The sequence below is a fragment of the Phodopus roborovskii genome, unplaced genomic scaffold, assembly GCF_943737965.1.
Source record: "Phodopus roborovskii unplaced genomic scaffold, PHOROB, whole genome shotgun sequence".
NCBI lineage: Eukaryota > Metazoa > Chordata > Mammalia > Rodentia > Cricetidae > Phodopus > Phodopus roborovskii.
In genome coordinates this window covers 3,541,148-3,556,788 of record NW_026126413.1, presented here as the reverse complement: position 1 = coordinate 3,556,788, position 15,641 = coordinate 3,541,148, and the positions used below count along the sequence as shown (strand labels likewise).

The 15,641-nt window shown below is 41.6% G+C and overlaps 1 protein-coding gene across 2 annotated transcripts in view; it reads left to right on the top strand.

Moving 5' to 3' along the window:
- The first annotated feature begins 1,892 nt into the window (after positions 1–1,892).
- Vcan (versican) overlaps positions 1,893–15,641 on the top strand; it is a 105,018-nt gene continuing 91,269 nt past the window's right edge. Inside the window, exons 1-2 of one of the 2 annotated variants that reach the window (XM_051182942.1) lie at positions 1,893–2,410; positions 12,770–12,845. In XM_051182942.1, the coding sequence (XP_051038899.1) occupies positions 12,776–12,845 (70 nt within the window). In that variant the 5' untranslated portion in view covers positions 1,893–2,410; positions 12,770–12,775. The remainder of the gene's footprint in view (positions 2,411–12,769; positions 12,846–15,641) is intronic. The other variant, XM_051182943.1, reaches the window with a different exon arrangement.

Here is a 15,641-nt window from a genome sequence, read left to right as displayed (position 1 = left end):
CTATCATGTATGTTTATAGAAGGTGCTTGTAGTGAATAGTGATCGTTAGCATGTTTGGGAAATGGGTATCAATGCATTACCAGTGGCTTGCTTCTGTTCTATATCTTCATAGAATTGTTAGCTTGACTGTATTAGGAAGGGAGAGTAGCGTAACAGAGAGATGATAAGGCTTTAGGCCAATGATCTGTCATAAAGTAGCACTTCTAACTCAAACTAGATCCCCCCCCCAAACTTAAGAAATAGATTAATGATACACATCTTGAAGCATTTCAGAGAAAAATCTACCCCAATGCCTGGAATATAAATTCCAGTGAGAATTCATTATGTTTTATTTCTCTTCATTCTGAATGAATTCATGTTGACTCCAGAGTTGTGTTCTGATAAAAAAAAAAAAAAAATCTCTGGTTTCACTCTGTAACCTTGGGGACATCACTTTCTGTACCTGATTGTGCTTGTGTTAAATGCAGTGCTGAAGTCTGACTCCAAGCTGTGAGATTTCAATTTTAGTAGTGGCTGTATAACCATGGCCTAAATGTAAATAATTCACTGATAGCCAAACTGACTTCCAAGTGGCCCATGGGATAGTTATGTCACTCCTTGTTATGAGTGATAAATAAAAAGAAATATGAAAAAACACACATTTGAGAATGAAATCACACTGATAAATCTACCACACGTTTATCGCTTAAAATCTGTGGCCAGATTGAGTCTATAAATTGTAGAAGAGGAATCCACATTCTGAGGAGTCTAGATTACAAATTTAGAACTGTGAGATGAAGCCAATCTAATTAAAGAAATCCAGAGTAAAGACAAACTTTCTGTGGTAATCACTACTGTTTCTGAAGTTCTGTGCTTGATGTAATTTCCTAAGCAAAACATCCAGAGCCAATAATTACAAGGATATTTCCATATTAGCGTAGGAGGAAAAGTTAGTAATTGTTTCAGTACCCCTAGAGTTACCTCGATGTGCCTTGAGAACTTATTTTGTCCCTAATGCATAAAATCATACCAGACTTCAAAGCAATGGAAAATTCAAAGTCCTTCTTTGGGGGGCCAGAAATCCTTTGTGCTAACTGGTTGACCCTTTGCTCTTTAAGGTCCTAATGGAGGTCTTTTGTGACTCAGTGGAGGGTGCACTTCCCTGTATTGATGTTGTTTACATCTCTGGGTATGCCTGAGTAAAAGAAAAAAAAAAAAATACAAGCATGAAAGATTCCATTTCCTGACAACATGGAAGGACTGATAAGTGCACAGATTCTGTGTGCTGTAGAAAATTCTTTGAGAGGTCCGGTAAAAGACAGGGAAGGAGGAGGAAGTAAGAAAGCTGAGTGCCTTTAAGTAAAGATGCGGATTTATGTCAGAGAAAGGATTCTCTTTGAATGGGACAAGGGATTGCCTGGGGGATTTCCTGTCCAGCCCTTTATTGCCAGGGTCTTTGTGTAGGGCCTGATGCCTCAGGCTCCCCATTGGGCAGTTCCCTAGGGAGGGCAGTGGCAAATGCTCACAGTCTCTCTGGAGCTCAGGATCTCACTTTCTCTGTATCTCTTTCAGGTTGGCAGGAGCCTTGAGCCTGACACCTCTTCAGATGGGACAGGCATGCTCCGTGGGGCATTAAACACGTATTATGCAAGTTCTTTGCTGGTTTTATAGAGTCCCGTCTGCTCCTAAGAACTGACCATACTATACTTAATTGCTCCGTGCTTGCCTGCTCTCCCAGAGCTTGGGGACTCCTTTCCCCTACTTCAGAAGTGGCAGCACAGGGCGGGGGAAGGGGGTGGGGTGGGGGGACGATGGGAAGGCAGTTGTTTGAGTGCGCGCAGCGAGATAATACTGGGTGGCTGAATGAGGAGCGCAGGGTTCCCCCCAGCCGATTGGTACTTCTTGTCAGGAAGAACCGCTGAGAGGTGGGAGTGCCAGGCGAGGGAGGCAGGCGGTCCCCTCGGAGGGCGCTGGGAGCTCCTTTCCGCCCCTCCGCCTGTTTCCAAGCCTGGGCTCTTTGGAGTGGCTGAAGCTGCGAAGCGCTTCTAGAGCCTGTGAATGAACCCTCCTCCTCTCCCTCCTCCTTCTCCCTGAGTCTCCTCCTCGGCGCTGACGGTACAGTGATATAATGACGATGGGTGTCACAACCCGCATTTGAACTTGCAGGCGAGCTGCCCCGAGCCTTTCTGGGGAAGAACTGAAGGCGCGCGGGCGCAGCAGCCGCGGGTTATTGGGTGCTGGGGACAGACGCTGGGACAGGGATCTGCGGCAAGCAGCGCATCCTCCCTCACCTCCAGCTCTGTCCCGCACTCGCCTCATCTTTCCCCAGGCCACCGCGCTTCCTATGTGATCTGCCGGGGCAACGCGGAGCCCATCTTCACAGCTCAGCAGTGAATTTTCTCCCCCAAACTGCAGTACGCCGCCTTTCAAGGTAATCACGTTTCTTTTGTTCCCCATTTAAAGGAAAGAGGGTAAAACTTGTTGAGAAAAGAAAAACCGCCGGGCTTAGTTGGGGGTGGGGGGTACACTGCAATTGGAAGAGGGCTTTAATTAAAGCAAAGAGGACTAGCTGTAGGCGAAGTTAAGCAAATGTACACACTTTACAACATGCAGGTAACTTTGAAGAGGCTTGTTAAAGAGGAATTCAGACAGACCTTGGTGCTGAAAAAGATCTAGACAAAGAAGCCAGGGGTGGGGTAGAGGAAAAGGATGAACGGAATAGGGGGACAGGATTTTCAAGAGAAATCCTAGAAAAGTCATGCTACCTTGAGTTGGAAGAATAGGAGAGGCTCACACTTTGGTATTTTGTTGCGTTTTAATGATTGAGGCAAAAGTTTGAATGGGGACTCCCCAGACTTGTCCAGATACAGGTCCCTGAAATCACCTAAGGGCAGACCACCTGGTTTCCTGGCTCCTGGTGTGTGGTCAGTATCTATGGTTCCTGGAAAGCCACCCCTGGGTAGCTCCTGACCAGGCAGCGGGGTACTTTAACTACCAAGGACCTGAGAGGACAGGACCCCTGCCCCCCCCCCGTAGCCCCTCGCGCACAGACTAAGTGCAAACCTTTCTGACAGGGGTTGGGCAGGGTACTGGGGTTAGGTTTCTTTGATGACTTGGGGGCTGTCAAAGCTCCCTCATGTTGCCCCTGTATTCTTTTGTCCTGCGCGTGGTGCGCCGGAGCCAGCCGGGAAGGAGCAGTGGTTGGGGGTGGGGTTGTTGGAACACCCTAGAGGTCTGGGAGGCTCCTGGGCGGGAAAGCTCCCCCTGAACCAGAGAGATGTGTAGTGTTTTTCGTCCTCCCTCTGGAAAGTGAAATGGGGAGTTGTCGCCCTCGTCTTTAGCAGCAAACCAGGACCCAGAGCGCTCTCTAGACAAAGGTGGTGCAGAGATCCGAGTTAGGGACCAATTGGTCCAGTCTTGTCGCTTGAATTACCAAAGTCCTCTGTTCCCTACTACATCTTCACCAGCTTTCATTTCTCCACTTGAGTTGAGCAACTTTACCGGCTGGTAGAGTGGCTGCGGAGAGCGCGTGCCGGGAGTCCCCGGGGATGCCCTGGCTGAGAGTGTCCCATTGCCCCGAGTAAGCGTGGGCATCGATTGCAGAGACTTCTCTGGTGCCTGCAGACCCGGGACATCCCGGTTGTCCCGGCTTGTTCTCTGTGTCAATGGGCGTGGAACGGTCATGGGGTTAGACAGAAGAAATAGGGGTAAGAAAATAATGTCATAGCCTAAACTATTTACTCTCGGATCCAACTACGTACGCCTCCGCATATCCAGCTTGTTCTTGGGATCCTTCGGAAAGGGGAAGAAATCTCCCCTACCCCAAGCCAGGCGGCAGTGCTATTCTGCCCCGAGTACAGCTGCAGCAGAGTGTCACTATCTGTGTCCCCTCATCTTTGTGTCTCCTTCTCTGTCTCCATCTTCTCTGCCTTCTCTGGCCCCTCTCTGCCTCCTGTCCGCGTTTGCGTCCCCTCCCCCATGGCTGACAAATGAATGGCTAGTGTGAAATCCCTTCCTTCTCGGTCAGAGGAGGCAGGCCCAGAGGGAGGAGCAAGGGGGGCGGTGCGCTCCTTAAGATCTGCTTGTAGTTGGGTGTTTCCGACTAGCAGAACCCAGATGTCTAGGAATAGGGAGTTTTGTGGTAGGTGTGAGCTCCCCCTGATGGAGGAATTCGGCACAAGCGGAGAAAAAGAAGGAAAGTAAACCGTTTTCACATCCCTGTGTATACATCATTTGGTTCAAAGAGAGAAGATTCCGGCCCCCTTTTAATAGTCAGTTTTCCACTTCAGAATCTGGGACATGAATTTTGGGGTTTGGAGGAAAACGAAAGAAGGGATTTTGGCCGTCCCGAGAGCAGGGGCTTCTTTTCTTCAGTCCTCCTGGCTTCACGCGGCGCTCTGGGCGGCGCCTGCAGCTTGCTGGACTAACAACGCTGGCAACTGAGCCAGGTTTGAGGTTTCATGACATGCAATTTGCTCATCTTTAAGAAAAGTAATAGACGTACTTGCTTTGGCAAAATTAGCCAAGGTCCTTGAACACAATGCTGGGGCCCTGTTCCATGCTGTTGTAATAGAGTGCCTCCTAATCCAACTTCTTCAACACTGGGACACGCGATGCACGTGGAAACTGGGGAGAAGGTTCCTAGGGGCAAAGGAAAGGAGTGGAAAAGATAGGGAAGGAATGAGGACAATGGAGGATAGGCGGAAAAAAGAAAGGAAAGTAGACGAAACGGATGAATGGAAGATAGCCAGGAGCCGGGAGGACTTGTTTCGAAATATCGGTCTCAATTTCGTGCCCATTATGTTCACTGCGATAACAAGCGCATCTTTGCCTGGTGCTGGCCTAGGAAGTAACTACACAGCAGAGGTGGTCCCGCCCCGCCTACCTGAGTTTGTCCCGCTTTTGGGGAGGGACCCTGCTAAAAGCACTGCCTTCAGCAGCTGGGCTTTGCCATCCGCCACGTGGGCTGGAGCTTCAGCTCAGGGCGCGAGACGGGTGTGACTTCCTGGGCTCTCAGACAGCTGCACAGCTGTTCCGGCGATCCGTTCAGCCTAGGTCTCCAGTGGCTGCGGCCAACTGGGGCGGGTCTGGGCTGGACCCGGGTGGTGCCTTGGCTGGCTTGCCTCCTAGAGCTCCAATGGCTCTTTGAAGCTGGAGCGGGCCCAACTTCTGCCTAGATGGCACTAAAGGCTCACTTTAAAAGTCTTAAAATCCTCTTTTTCTTCTGTTTCTTGGGAGTGATATGCAAGGTTCGGGGATTTTTGCTTTAAAAGGAGAAATGAAGAATTACTCTTAGTCAACTCTTGGCACGAAAATGAGACAAGTTTGTGATTGCTCCATGCATTCATTTTTAAATACATTCACGTTTGCCTAAAGACCACTTTTAACCAGCGACAAAATTAATTCTGGTGTAAATGAGTATCAACCAGGACCCTTAGAGTGGGCAGGGGGTAGATGTTGGCCAAATGACTAATAAAAGACCTGGGGTGGGGGTGGTGTGTGTGTGTGTGTGTGTGTGTGTGTGTGTGTGTGTGTGTGTGTGTGTGTGTGTGCACATCCCCGGGGGATGGGGGGGTGGCTATGTAGACTGGACATTGCTACTAAGAGCTTCGTATTAAACTCTTCAGCTTCTAATTCGGAGGCTGTAGGTTTTAATGGTCTGCTTTCTCACCTTAAATACTATTTATAATTGGTCCATTCTTGGTTTTGTTTATCTCTAAAAGCTATGGCCAAAATCGTGCCAAGTACTGCTTAGCAACTGTGTTAAACTCGGGAAATATTCACATAAAATCCTAAAAAGGAACATTCTGATTTTAATAGAAAACAACAATCGGATGATTTTCTGAGGTGGATTGGGGGTTCCCATTGTCAGAGCAATATAGCAAGGAGGGGGGTCTTAAAGAAATCTGATCTGAGTTCTAATTCTGAGCACAAAGTAAGAAAGGGATCTTTGACAAATTGCATCTGCATGTCCCCACTAATACTGCAAAGGGTTCCAATGGATTCAGAAGCAATTGAGCAATTACTTCCTCCAGCAGGAAGTCCACAGTCCTTAATCTTCTTGTGGGTGGGGGAAAGAGGAATGGGATTCAAAACCATCACTTAGAGTTTATGTAAGAGTTCAAAGTTTCGGTATTTCTTCGTGGTTTAAAAAAAAATTAAGGTTCTTTATAAGTCTTTTTTTTTTTTCTTTTAAAAAAAAAGTTTGAAAAGAATTTTCTCAGGTTTATGGGTATTTATAATCAGGCTTCCCTCGTTTTTTGCTTTTGCAAATTGCAAGGAAATCCCTCTGCTATTCTGAGCTGTCTCAATCTATATTGGAGTAATTCTGTTTGGAAAGGATATAAAAGGCTAACTCAAAGCTGAAGATGGTTAATGTGAGTGATGCACCCATTGTTCTGTCTCTCCTTACAGGGTTATGCTTAAACACTCCCAGGTTAATGATTGGTCAGTAATGGGACACCCTGGAGCCCTTGAATGCACAAAGACCAACTGGCTCTGTTTTCCACAGTCATGTACTCATCTCTTTCTTTTTCCTGTTGGAGTTCAAACATTCTTGTTGACTTTATTCTTGGACAAACATCCACAGACACTACATTTTAGATGGGATATGACTCTGAGAGCGCAGAACTTCTTGGTGCTTTGTGGCAAAAGAATGGGTGCCCAATATTAGGTGGATTTTTAAAATTGCCTCCACCCACCCCGAGAAATCAGTGAGGAGACAAACACTCATTGTTAGAGGTTACTTGCCCTGGTGTGGAAAAATGTGCTGCCTGTTGCATACGTTTGGAGTCAGAACAAGGGGGAGGAAACACTTTTGACCAAGTTCCATTTGGGTTTGTGAAGGTTTGTCAGTTTCTTCTTATATCCTAAACTCTTTTGATCGACCTGTTATATATGGAAGGGTACATATATAGTCTGCTTGCCAGAAACGACCATTTTCAGCACCAGAGAGATCCGCACCAGCGAGATCCACAGTGGTGAAGTGTGTGCAGTAGAGTGCGCTTCTCTAGCAGAGGACTGGAGTTTGCATGCCAGGCTGCTCACAATCACTTTTAACAGAGAGATTTGACTGGTCTCTGCACTCACATGTAGGCACACAAGTGTGTCCATGCATACATACATACATACACACACACACACACACACACACACACACACACATTTTAAAAATAAGATCAGTATTTTAAGAAAGAAATGATCCATTTCATAGTAAACACAGAAGTAGTAAGTCATGAATCACAGCCTTTATTTTTTTACCATTAAGGCATTGTTTCAACCCGAATGAGACAGCCTGGAGTGACCATTAGACTTGGTAATCAGAAAGGTTGTGCTGCGTGCTCTAACTCGGAAACCAAGTTAAATGGAACTGCTGCTGGGGCTGCAATGTCAAATTTTACTACATGGATAATGTTACAATGTTTAGAAGACCAAATACCTATGAAAAAGCTTTGAGGAATGGAAAACTGCATAAATGAGAGATACTAATGTACTATGCCTACTAAAACCGTTAAATGTCAACTATGTCAAAAACTGGGCAAAATTACAGACTGGTAATGTTGTGAAAAATATGCTTTTGAATTCTGTGACAAAATCTGTTCATCTTCATTCATAGTTATAAACATAATCATAAGGGGCTAGACAGATTGCTCAGTGGTTATGGGTACTCGTTCTTGCAGAAGACCTTGGGTCAGTTCCCAGCACCCCTGTGGTGGTTTACAACCATTTGTAAGTCACATTTCCGGGGCTCTGATGCCTTCTTTCATATGTGTGCATCAGGCACACATATGGTGTACATATATGTGCACAGGCAAAGTACTCATATACATGAAGTAAAGTAAATAAATCTTTTAAAAAGTCACTAAAACTGAAACAACCACTGCTTAATTTTTTCCATCAGTCAGACAAGGAAAACAGTTTGGGAAATGTGTTGGTTGGGTTGTAGAGAACCGAAGTTATAAATTATTATAACAACTTCAATAAGTTCATTTCCTTGAGAAAATAATCAGTAAACATTTTTTTTAATATACCAGCGAGAGATATTGAAAAGTGTGCATTTTCTTTCACCTGAGAATTCTACTTAGAGATATTATGGTAGAAATATAACTCAAGATGGATAGATTCACAAAGAGTTTTCCTTGCAGTGCTTTATTGATGGACTGGTCTGTTGTAGGGAAGAGTCTGCATGTGTGGCAACTCAAGTCTCAGATTCCTTCTGGACCCTAGTTCTCTCCTTGCCTTTTAATCTTCTTGCTTCATCCAGCCTTTCCAGGGCTAGACTTGCAGGTGTGCCCTACTATATATGGATTAAAGCATATTTCTTTGTTTTTCAAGATCAGGCTAGCTTTGAACCCGCAGAAATCCACCTGCCTCCGCCTCCCAAGTGCTAGGATTACAGGTGTGCTTGACCACGCCCAGCTTGAAGAATACTTTTTAATAGTTAAAAACTTTGAACCATCTAAATATTCATTCCAGGGAATTTTCTGAGTAAACATTTCTACTATATTCATGGAAAATTGTATTTGCTGATTTGGAATGTGTGGCTTAAGTGAAGGGAGTAAAAGGGGAAAGTGTAGAGAAAGTGTATTTAATGACATAAGTAAGTACATACTCATTTTTTTAAAACAATTACTGAATGTCCTGGAGATTGTAGCACTCAAGTGAAGAAAATGTAGAGGGTTTTTTTTCCCTTAAGGCTTCTGTGTTGGCTAAAAGAGGAAGATAATTCTCAGATACATAAGCAAAGTGGTGCCATGTGTTACAGGGTAAACAGTGTGTGGAGAGGATGGAGTAATGAAACAAGACTATACCCACAGAGAACAGAGTGCTAAAGGGCATCACTAAGAAAAAATCTTAACTCAGTTCAGGCTCAGGAATCTCGGTGCAGGCTATGATAAATTCCTCTGGTACAGTTAATACTACCAAGTACTATAGTATAATGTTGTAATGATTACTATATCTAATTTGTAACTGAGGTATCCAAGACAACTAGTTGCCAGAACAACTGATTGGCAGGATGGTAGAGAAAGCCATTGTGTCTTCGTCCTTAGATTACCCTTTCTCCTCTAGACTTCCCTGAGAATGAGGGAGAATACTAAATATCTAGTTAATAGAGCCCTGGCAGTCTATCCCTGGTGTGAGGTGCCCCTCTTCTCTGCAAACATTTCGCAGGGATAGAAGTTCCGTTGACCTTGTCTTTTGTTTCCCAGGCAACTAAACAGCTGTAGTCAGCTGGGCCTTGATGGTTCGATGACTTTTTGCTATTTTTGACTTTACTGAAGTATATGGCTAAATATAGAGATGGCTGGCTTCCTTATCTCCTCAGACTTTCCATGTACAGAGATTTTCTATCACTGACAGACCACACAAGACAGACATTCTGGAGCAGAAGAATAGAAATGGGAGCTGGAGGCATGCTGGAAACAAAGAGTCAATTTTCTCACTTAATAGGCTCAAATGCAGAAAAAAGTGGGCTGTAACTTAATTAAAGGCGTAGGTGTAGGTTTCACAAAACTGGAAAAAGGGAAATGTATGTTCACCTATACTGATGATGGGACAATAGAAATACAGTTGTGAAACACCCAATTAAGAGCTCTCGGACATAGTTACCAAAGCCATGACTGACCATCCTTCAATTTGAGGGTAGCAAAGGTGTTGATGAGCAGGCATGAGTAGAGATAGAGGAGAGACCAGCTGGAACACCTGTGACCTCCAGCACAAAGCCCAAATTGGGAGGCTGCTGTATGGTTACTGCTTATGACAGGACAGCCAGAATACAAACCTATCACTGGACCGTCTGGGTCATTTTCTAATGCAGTGGGAGATCTGGAAATTAGTTTGAGAGCTCTTGTATTTACTTTGGAACAATTTATTCAAGCACATTTTTTGTAACTCATACCAGTGAATCCCAAACATTTTTCATCTGTATGTTTTTAAGGCATTGATTTTATTTCTTTAGTTTAGATTCAATGGGCAGGGTTGAATTCAATGCTGTAGAGTTGAAGACAGATTTTTCTCTTTGCTTTAGAAAAAAAAGACATGTTTATAAGCAATAAGCATATATAAAGAGTTATGTTTCTGAGCATTTTCCTGGGCAGGAAATAAGAATGCAGAGGATATACAGAGTCAGGATCACATCATTTTCCTTTGGTTTTATAACATTAGACTGTCTGAATATTGATGCGTCCCATTTTATTATTATGTATATTAATATTCAGCTGGACAGTTTCATGTGTTTCAAACCTCAATTAGCCCTACAGACATGCTCACATTCATAACTGGTACTTCAAAGTGGGAGTATTGATTACACATTTGGCCTACTAACCCTCTCCACATGGTATTGAACTTAGCTCTGTACAATATTGTATGGATTCCTAAGTAGCTTCGCCTTCTAGAAGCCTACTTCTTTGTAGTAGATATAAAACATATTCTATTACATTTATGTTTATTTATGGGTGTATACAAATGTCCCCAGTGAGCATGTAGAAGTCAGAGGACAACTTGAGAGAAACAGTTCTCTCCTAACAAGTAGTTAGGGGACAAAATTCATGTCATCAGTCTTCACAGAAGGTACATTTACCCACTGAGCCACCTCTTTGTAAAATATATTTTAAAGTAATAATTAAAATCAGTGATAATGATGGCAGTTTATTATAAACATAACATTATAAACTGCTATTATAGAGATGACCCAAAGTATGATTTTGGTTTCAAATTCTTTATTATTAGTGACATGAAGCAAATAATAGAGCATCTATAGAAAACTTGTTACTAATTTTGTTAATAACCAATATAGACTCACTATATTAGATATGAGTGAGGCTATTTCATGGGCAATATTTTCAGGTCTTTCAATCATTTCTATAATGCATATTAATGTTCATCCTTAACTATAGAAATAAATTTCAGAGAGGCATATCCATTTACTTATAATCTGAAAGTATAAGTAGAGAATGAAGAATTTGAATTCAAGACTGTTTAATAGTGGAGCCCAAACATTAAAAAATACTTTATAAAGCTTTCCTGAAAAAAAAGAAGAAGACTAAATGCAGAGGCCACTTTTTCCTTAAAGAAACAAAGTATTTAGAAGTATGATTAAGTGAAGGATTTCTATATGGATTAAATTAATATTTATTATTAATTTGGATTAAATTAAATACATAACTAAATATATTTAATATCATTTTATGATCCAAATGCTCATCTTGTCTATGAAATTAGTATCTCTTATTTCTGAACCACTGTCAGGCCATCAAGACACGGGTAAAGCTATAAATCCATAAGCTAAGCATTTTATAGTTTTGTTTTAGTTTGGTATAGCGTGTATTTTGAGATTTATATAATCAGATAAAAAACAGAATATTATTAAAGGAAAATGAGTACCTGTCATGGAGTATTAAAATATATTTGAGCACAAACTGGACTTGTATTCCTTTGTCATTTACTTATTCCAGTCCAGGTTTCCTACGTAATACAGAATTTGTTTTCTAAAGTAGCCAAAGGGGGTTCCATAAGGTACCAACTTACATATGAGCCAGTGAAGATATCTTTGGCTGCAAGTAACAAAATGTTCTTGAATATATTCAAACAACAATATGCCTGTGAGTCTGCTTTCAAGTCTAAAACAAAAAGCCTAGACAATCAACTTAAACATATAAGGGAGGTTTCTTTGACTACAGTTTTGGAGGATGAAGTACATGATTGATTGGCCTTGTTTGTGGGCCTGTGGCCAGGTAGCATATCATGTGTGGGAGCATGTGGTGGAATGAATGGGCTGCTCATGAGAAGCCAGTGGGAAAGTAAACAGCAAGAGGAAGTGATCCACAGTGCACATTCCCTTTGAGGACTCAGCATTGACTATCTGAGAACACCCACTAGGCACCATCTCTAAGTTTCTCCAACTCCAACAAAGCCAAGTTCAGGCCCAAATCTTCAAACTTCAAATTGAGATAGATTTAAATGGAAACACTAACAACCCTCAATCCTGGTACTTATCCTTACTAGGCCAGTTTCTGTAAATTTAGACATGGAAGGGCCCTTTTTTGACTCAGATTGTTAAATGTCTTTCCCAAAGCACACAGTAAATTAGTAGCTAATCCAAGGTCAGTGTTTCCCGACTTCAAGTGAAAAATATCTTCTTTCATTGTTTGCTCTTGAGACTTAAAAGCTGTTGAGAGTGCTTTAAAACTGGTCACTTTTGGAATTAGCAGCTCTTTGGCATACATTTATTTTTGTTTGTTCAGCCAGCTAGACAGTCAGTGGTGTTTGTGTTTCCACTACAACAAAACCTTTTGAAGGCCTCATTCTTGCTGGTGATAACATCGACCAGGGCCATCAGTCAGTTCCTTCTCACCACGGACTTGATGCAAAGTTTGGGCTTGCAAAATCTCCTCTGCGTCTTCGTCAGCATTTTCTCCTTCAGTTCACATCCACTATCCTCATTCTAATTAGATTCTGAGGTTATTTCATCCTCTTTATACCGGCTCTTCAGCATATGCACACAGACACTCATTTCTAATGTTCTTTCTGTGGCCTACCTAGCTCTGGTTATCCTGAGGTTACCTGTATAAGCCTTGGGTTATAAGTCCCCACACCAGGGGCTTGGAATTATCTTGGTAACTATTTTCTGAAGTGTAGTTCAAATTAATAGTTAGAGTGTTGTGATATCTTCTATTAGAAGCCCCTTGTTTGCACAGTCCGCAGAGAACCGCCTCTTTTAATGCACCCAGTGGTTTATGGCCTGCCACCACCATAAATACTTGTGGTATACTTTGTTTTTCTTCATTTCTAGGGCAAGATGTTGATAAATATGAAAAGCATCTTATGGATATGCTCAACCTTATTAGTAACCCATGCACTGCAAAAAGGTAAGTAGAGTAATACTTTCTGTATTAATATGTGGAAAAAAAACCCACTAGGGAATGGAATTTTAATATCGGATCATACAATGAAGAATCATTTTAAAAAATCTATGCATTGCTTAAGATTTTTACTTAAAGTATTAATGAATGTAGTATTTTCAATATGTCAATTAGACCAAAATAACAAACTTGTGAGTGAAGCATTAAGAAACCTCATAGATCACTTGTCTTGTTTTTTTGGTTTGTGTGTTTGTTTGTTTGTTTTTAATTATTTTTTGAGACAGTGTCTCATTATATAGTCCAGCTAATGTCAAATTCATGGTTCTCCTACTCCAACCTTACAAATTCTAGGTTACTAATATGTTTTATCATGTTTAGTCCCCCCCCCCACATTGAACTGTGTAAAAAAGCTCTTTCAAACACTGAGAATACTTAAAATTCTAATTTCTTCTGTATGGTTATTTAAAGACTTCCTTATACCAAAAAGAAAATTAAGCCTGCAATTCTAGAGTTTTAAGTTAGGAAAATTAAACAATGTTGCCAGCGAGTATCCTTAACCATCCCCCTTTGTCTTTGTTTATGGAAAGGTAAATGGCAAGTGTGTGTGCAGGCACTGTACTTCTTAGCTTTAACTTTATACCTAGTTAGTGAGGCTTCTATAATTCTCACTTTAGTTTTTGGTGTAATCAAGGAGACACAATGAAGAATTTGAAGAGCCCATGTCGAGCTTCATTGATTTGCTTCTACTTTGTATACTCTGCATGCTTAATTTCTACTTCTTCTGTACACTGATGCTCCAGACTTTCTGAAATAATTTGCCTACCCACAGACTTTTGTCTTTCCTCCTTCCCACATGTGATACCTTTTGCTTGACACTTCTTCTGTGGCTCTATTTAGTTATATTTTAATTAATTCTTCAGGACTGAAGGTTTAAACATCTCCCCATCATCTGTTCATTTATCCATCCATCCATCCATCCATCCATCCGACAATATTTTTGAATTCCTTCTTTGTATCAGGTATTATCCTATGTGTCGAGGGATATATCAGTGGACACTGTGAATTTTGTTTTTACTAAACTTAAAATTTATATGCACCAGAAGTAAACAAACAGATAACCTTCGTAGATATTTTCTGATGATGAAAACAAAGCAGAAAGACATCATAGAGAATGGCTTTGGTTGAGGTCTCTGAGAGAGTGACATGCAAGCTGAAATAGAATGAAGTGTCACCAACCGGCTAAGATCTGCCCTTAAGTTAAAAAGATAAACTTGTGTGAGCAACAGGAAAAAGTCACTCTTGTTGGACAGTAGAGATCAAAAGGAAAGTAGGAGATATAGGCAGACTGATAAGCAGAGATCAGCTGATATAAATAGAAGCAGCACTAGTCACGTAGACAGGATTCGCTGAGAGCTGGAAGCTATTTGAAGTGCTTAACGTTGGTTAACCAAAACATCCATTACCCATGCGCTATAAAGAGGAAACTGAAGTGCCAAGAAGAACAATTGCTTTCCACATCCAGTAAGTATCAGAGGGAGGGGCTGAAGAAGGCAAGCCATGAAGCATACATAGCCCTCACCATTGTCTCACACTTCCTATCTATCTAGGGCAGTATAAGTTTTTTTAGAAGATAAGATTTTATTCTGTCTGCACAAACATACACTAAAGAATTCCAGTCCACAGAGGACATGTAGCATTAAAGTCTTTAAACCTTTTGTTATTGTTGTGTAAAGATTTGATTATAGGAGAACAGGGATGGTGGCAAGGAATTGATTTGGATGATTATTGTGGCATCCTGAATGTAAAACTCATAAGTAACTTCTGGTGGTGGCCATGTGGATGGGGATCCGAGGCACCAGCATCTGATAATACCACCAAAAAATATCTTCTTAGAAGTTTCCAAGAAAGAGATAAAGAGACCAGCGAGGAAAGAGTAACAGTACTCAGTGGAGTCAGGGGGTAGAAAGGATTCAGAAAGGTTTGGGTGGCTAATAATGGAAGAGGGAGCACAGTGACCGTCACAATAAGATACCCCTTGTTTGAAATAGAGACTCACATAGTGAACAAAACAATGTATGGTGTATTTCCTTCATCGAATTAGGAAACAGTAAGAGCTAACAATATCATGTGATTACTACATTTGAGGCCCCATTATTTATAATATACATAATCAACTTTTAGCTAAAGGGGAATATTGAGTTCTTTCCTATGAGAGGCAGAAACAAAAAGTATACAAGTTTAAGATCCAAATAAAACACATTTCTCTAGTTCATAGCAGGACGGGCAACATCAACTTGCTGAGGTGATGCAGGCTTTTCTGTGTCTTGCTCTGGTAGGCCACAGGATTCTAAAGATCGGTGACTCGCATTAACGAACAGCATGTCATACTGATTTGTTGGCTTTAGCACTTTGCTTTAACAATGCATTTAACAATTGCATTAGCAAATCTTATTAATTACTGATAATTTACCCACTTATTTGAATATTCCTCTAATAGTACAAAATAGAATAGAGTGTTGTGAGGCCATGAATTGAACAAGAATGTAATAAATCCCAATATTCTCAATCTGATATTTGTCTGGGGGGGCCCTTTCTCCCTCTACACAGATGGAATTTACACCATTTTTACTGTGCAGTCTGTGCACAGGATAAGGAGTAATGGCTCATTCATTACACAGTGCTTTCTCCCATATGTAGACGAAAAACCATCTGTGAGAACAGTAAACATTGTTTTTGTCAGTACATTTTTTCCTAGATTCAGACAAGTTCTTGCATGTAGAAGATTTTTTCTAAATGTACATA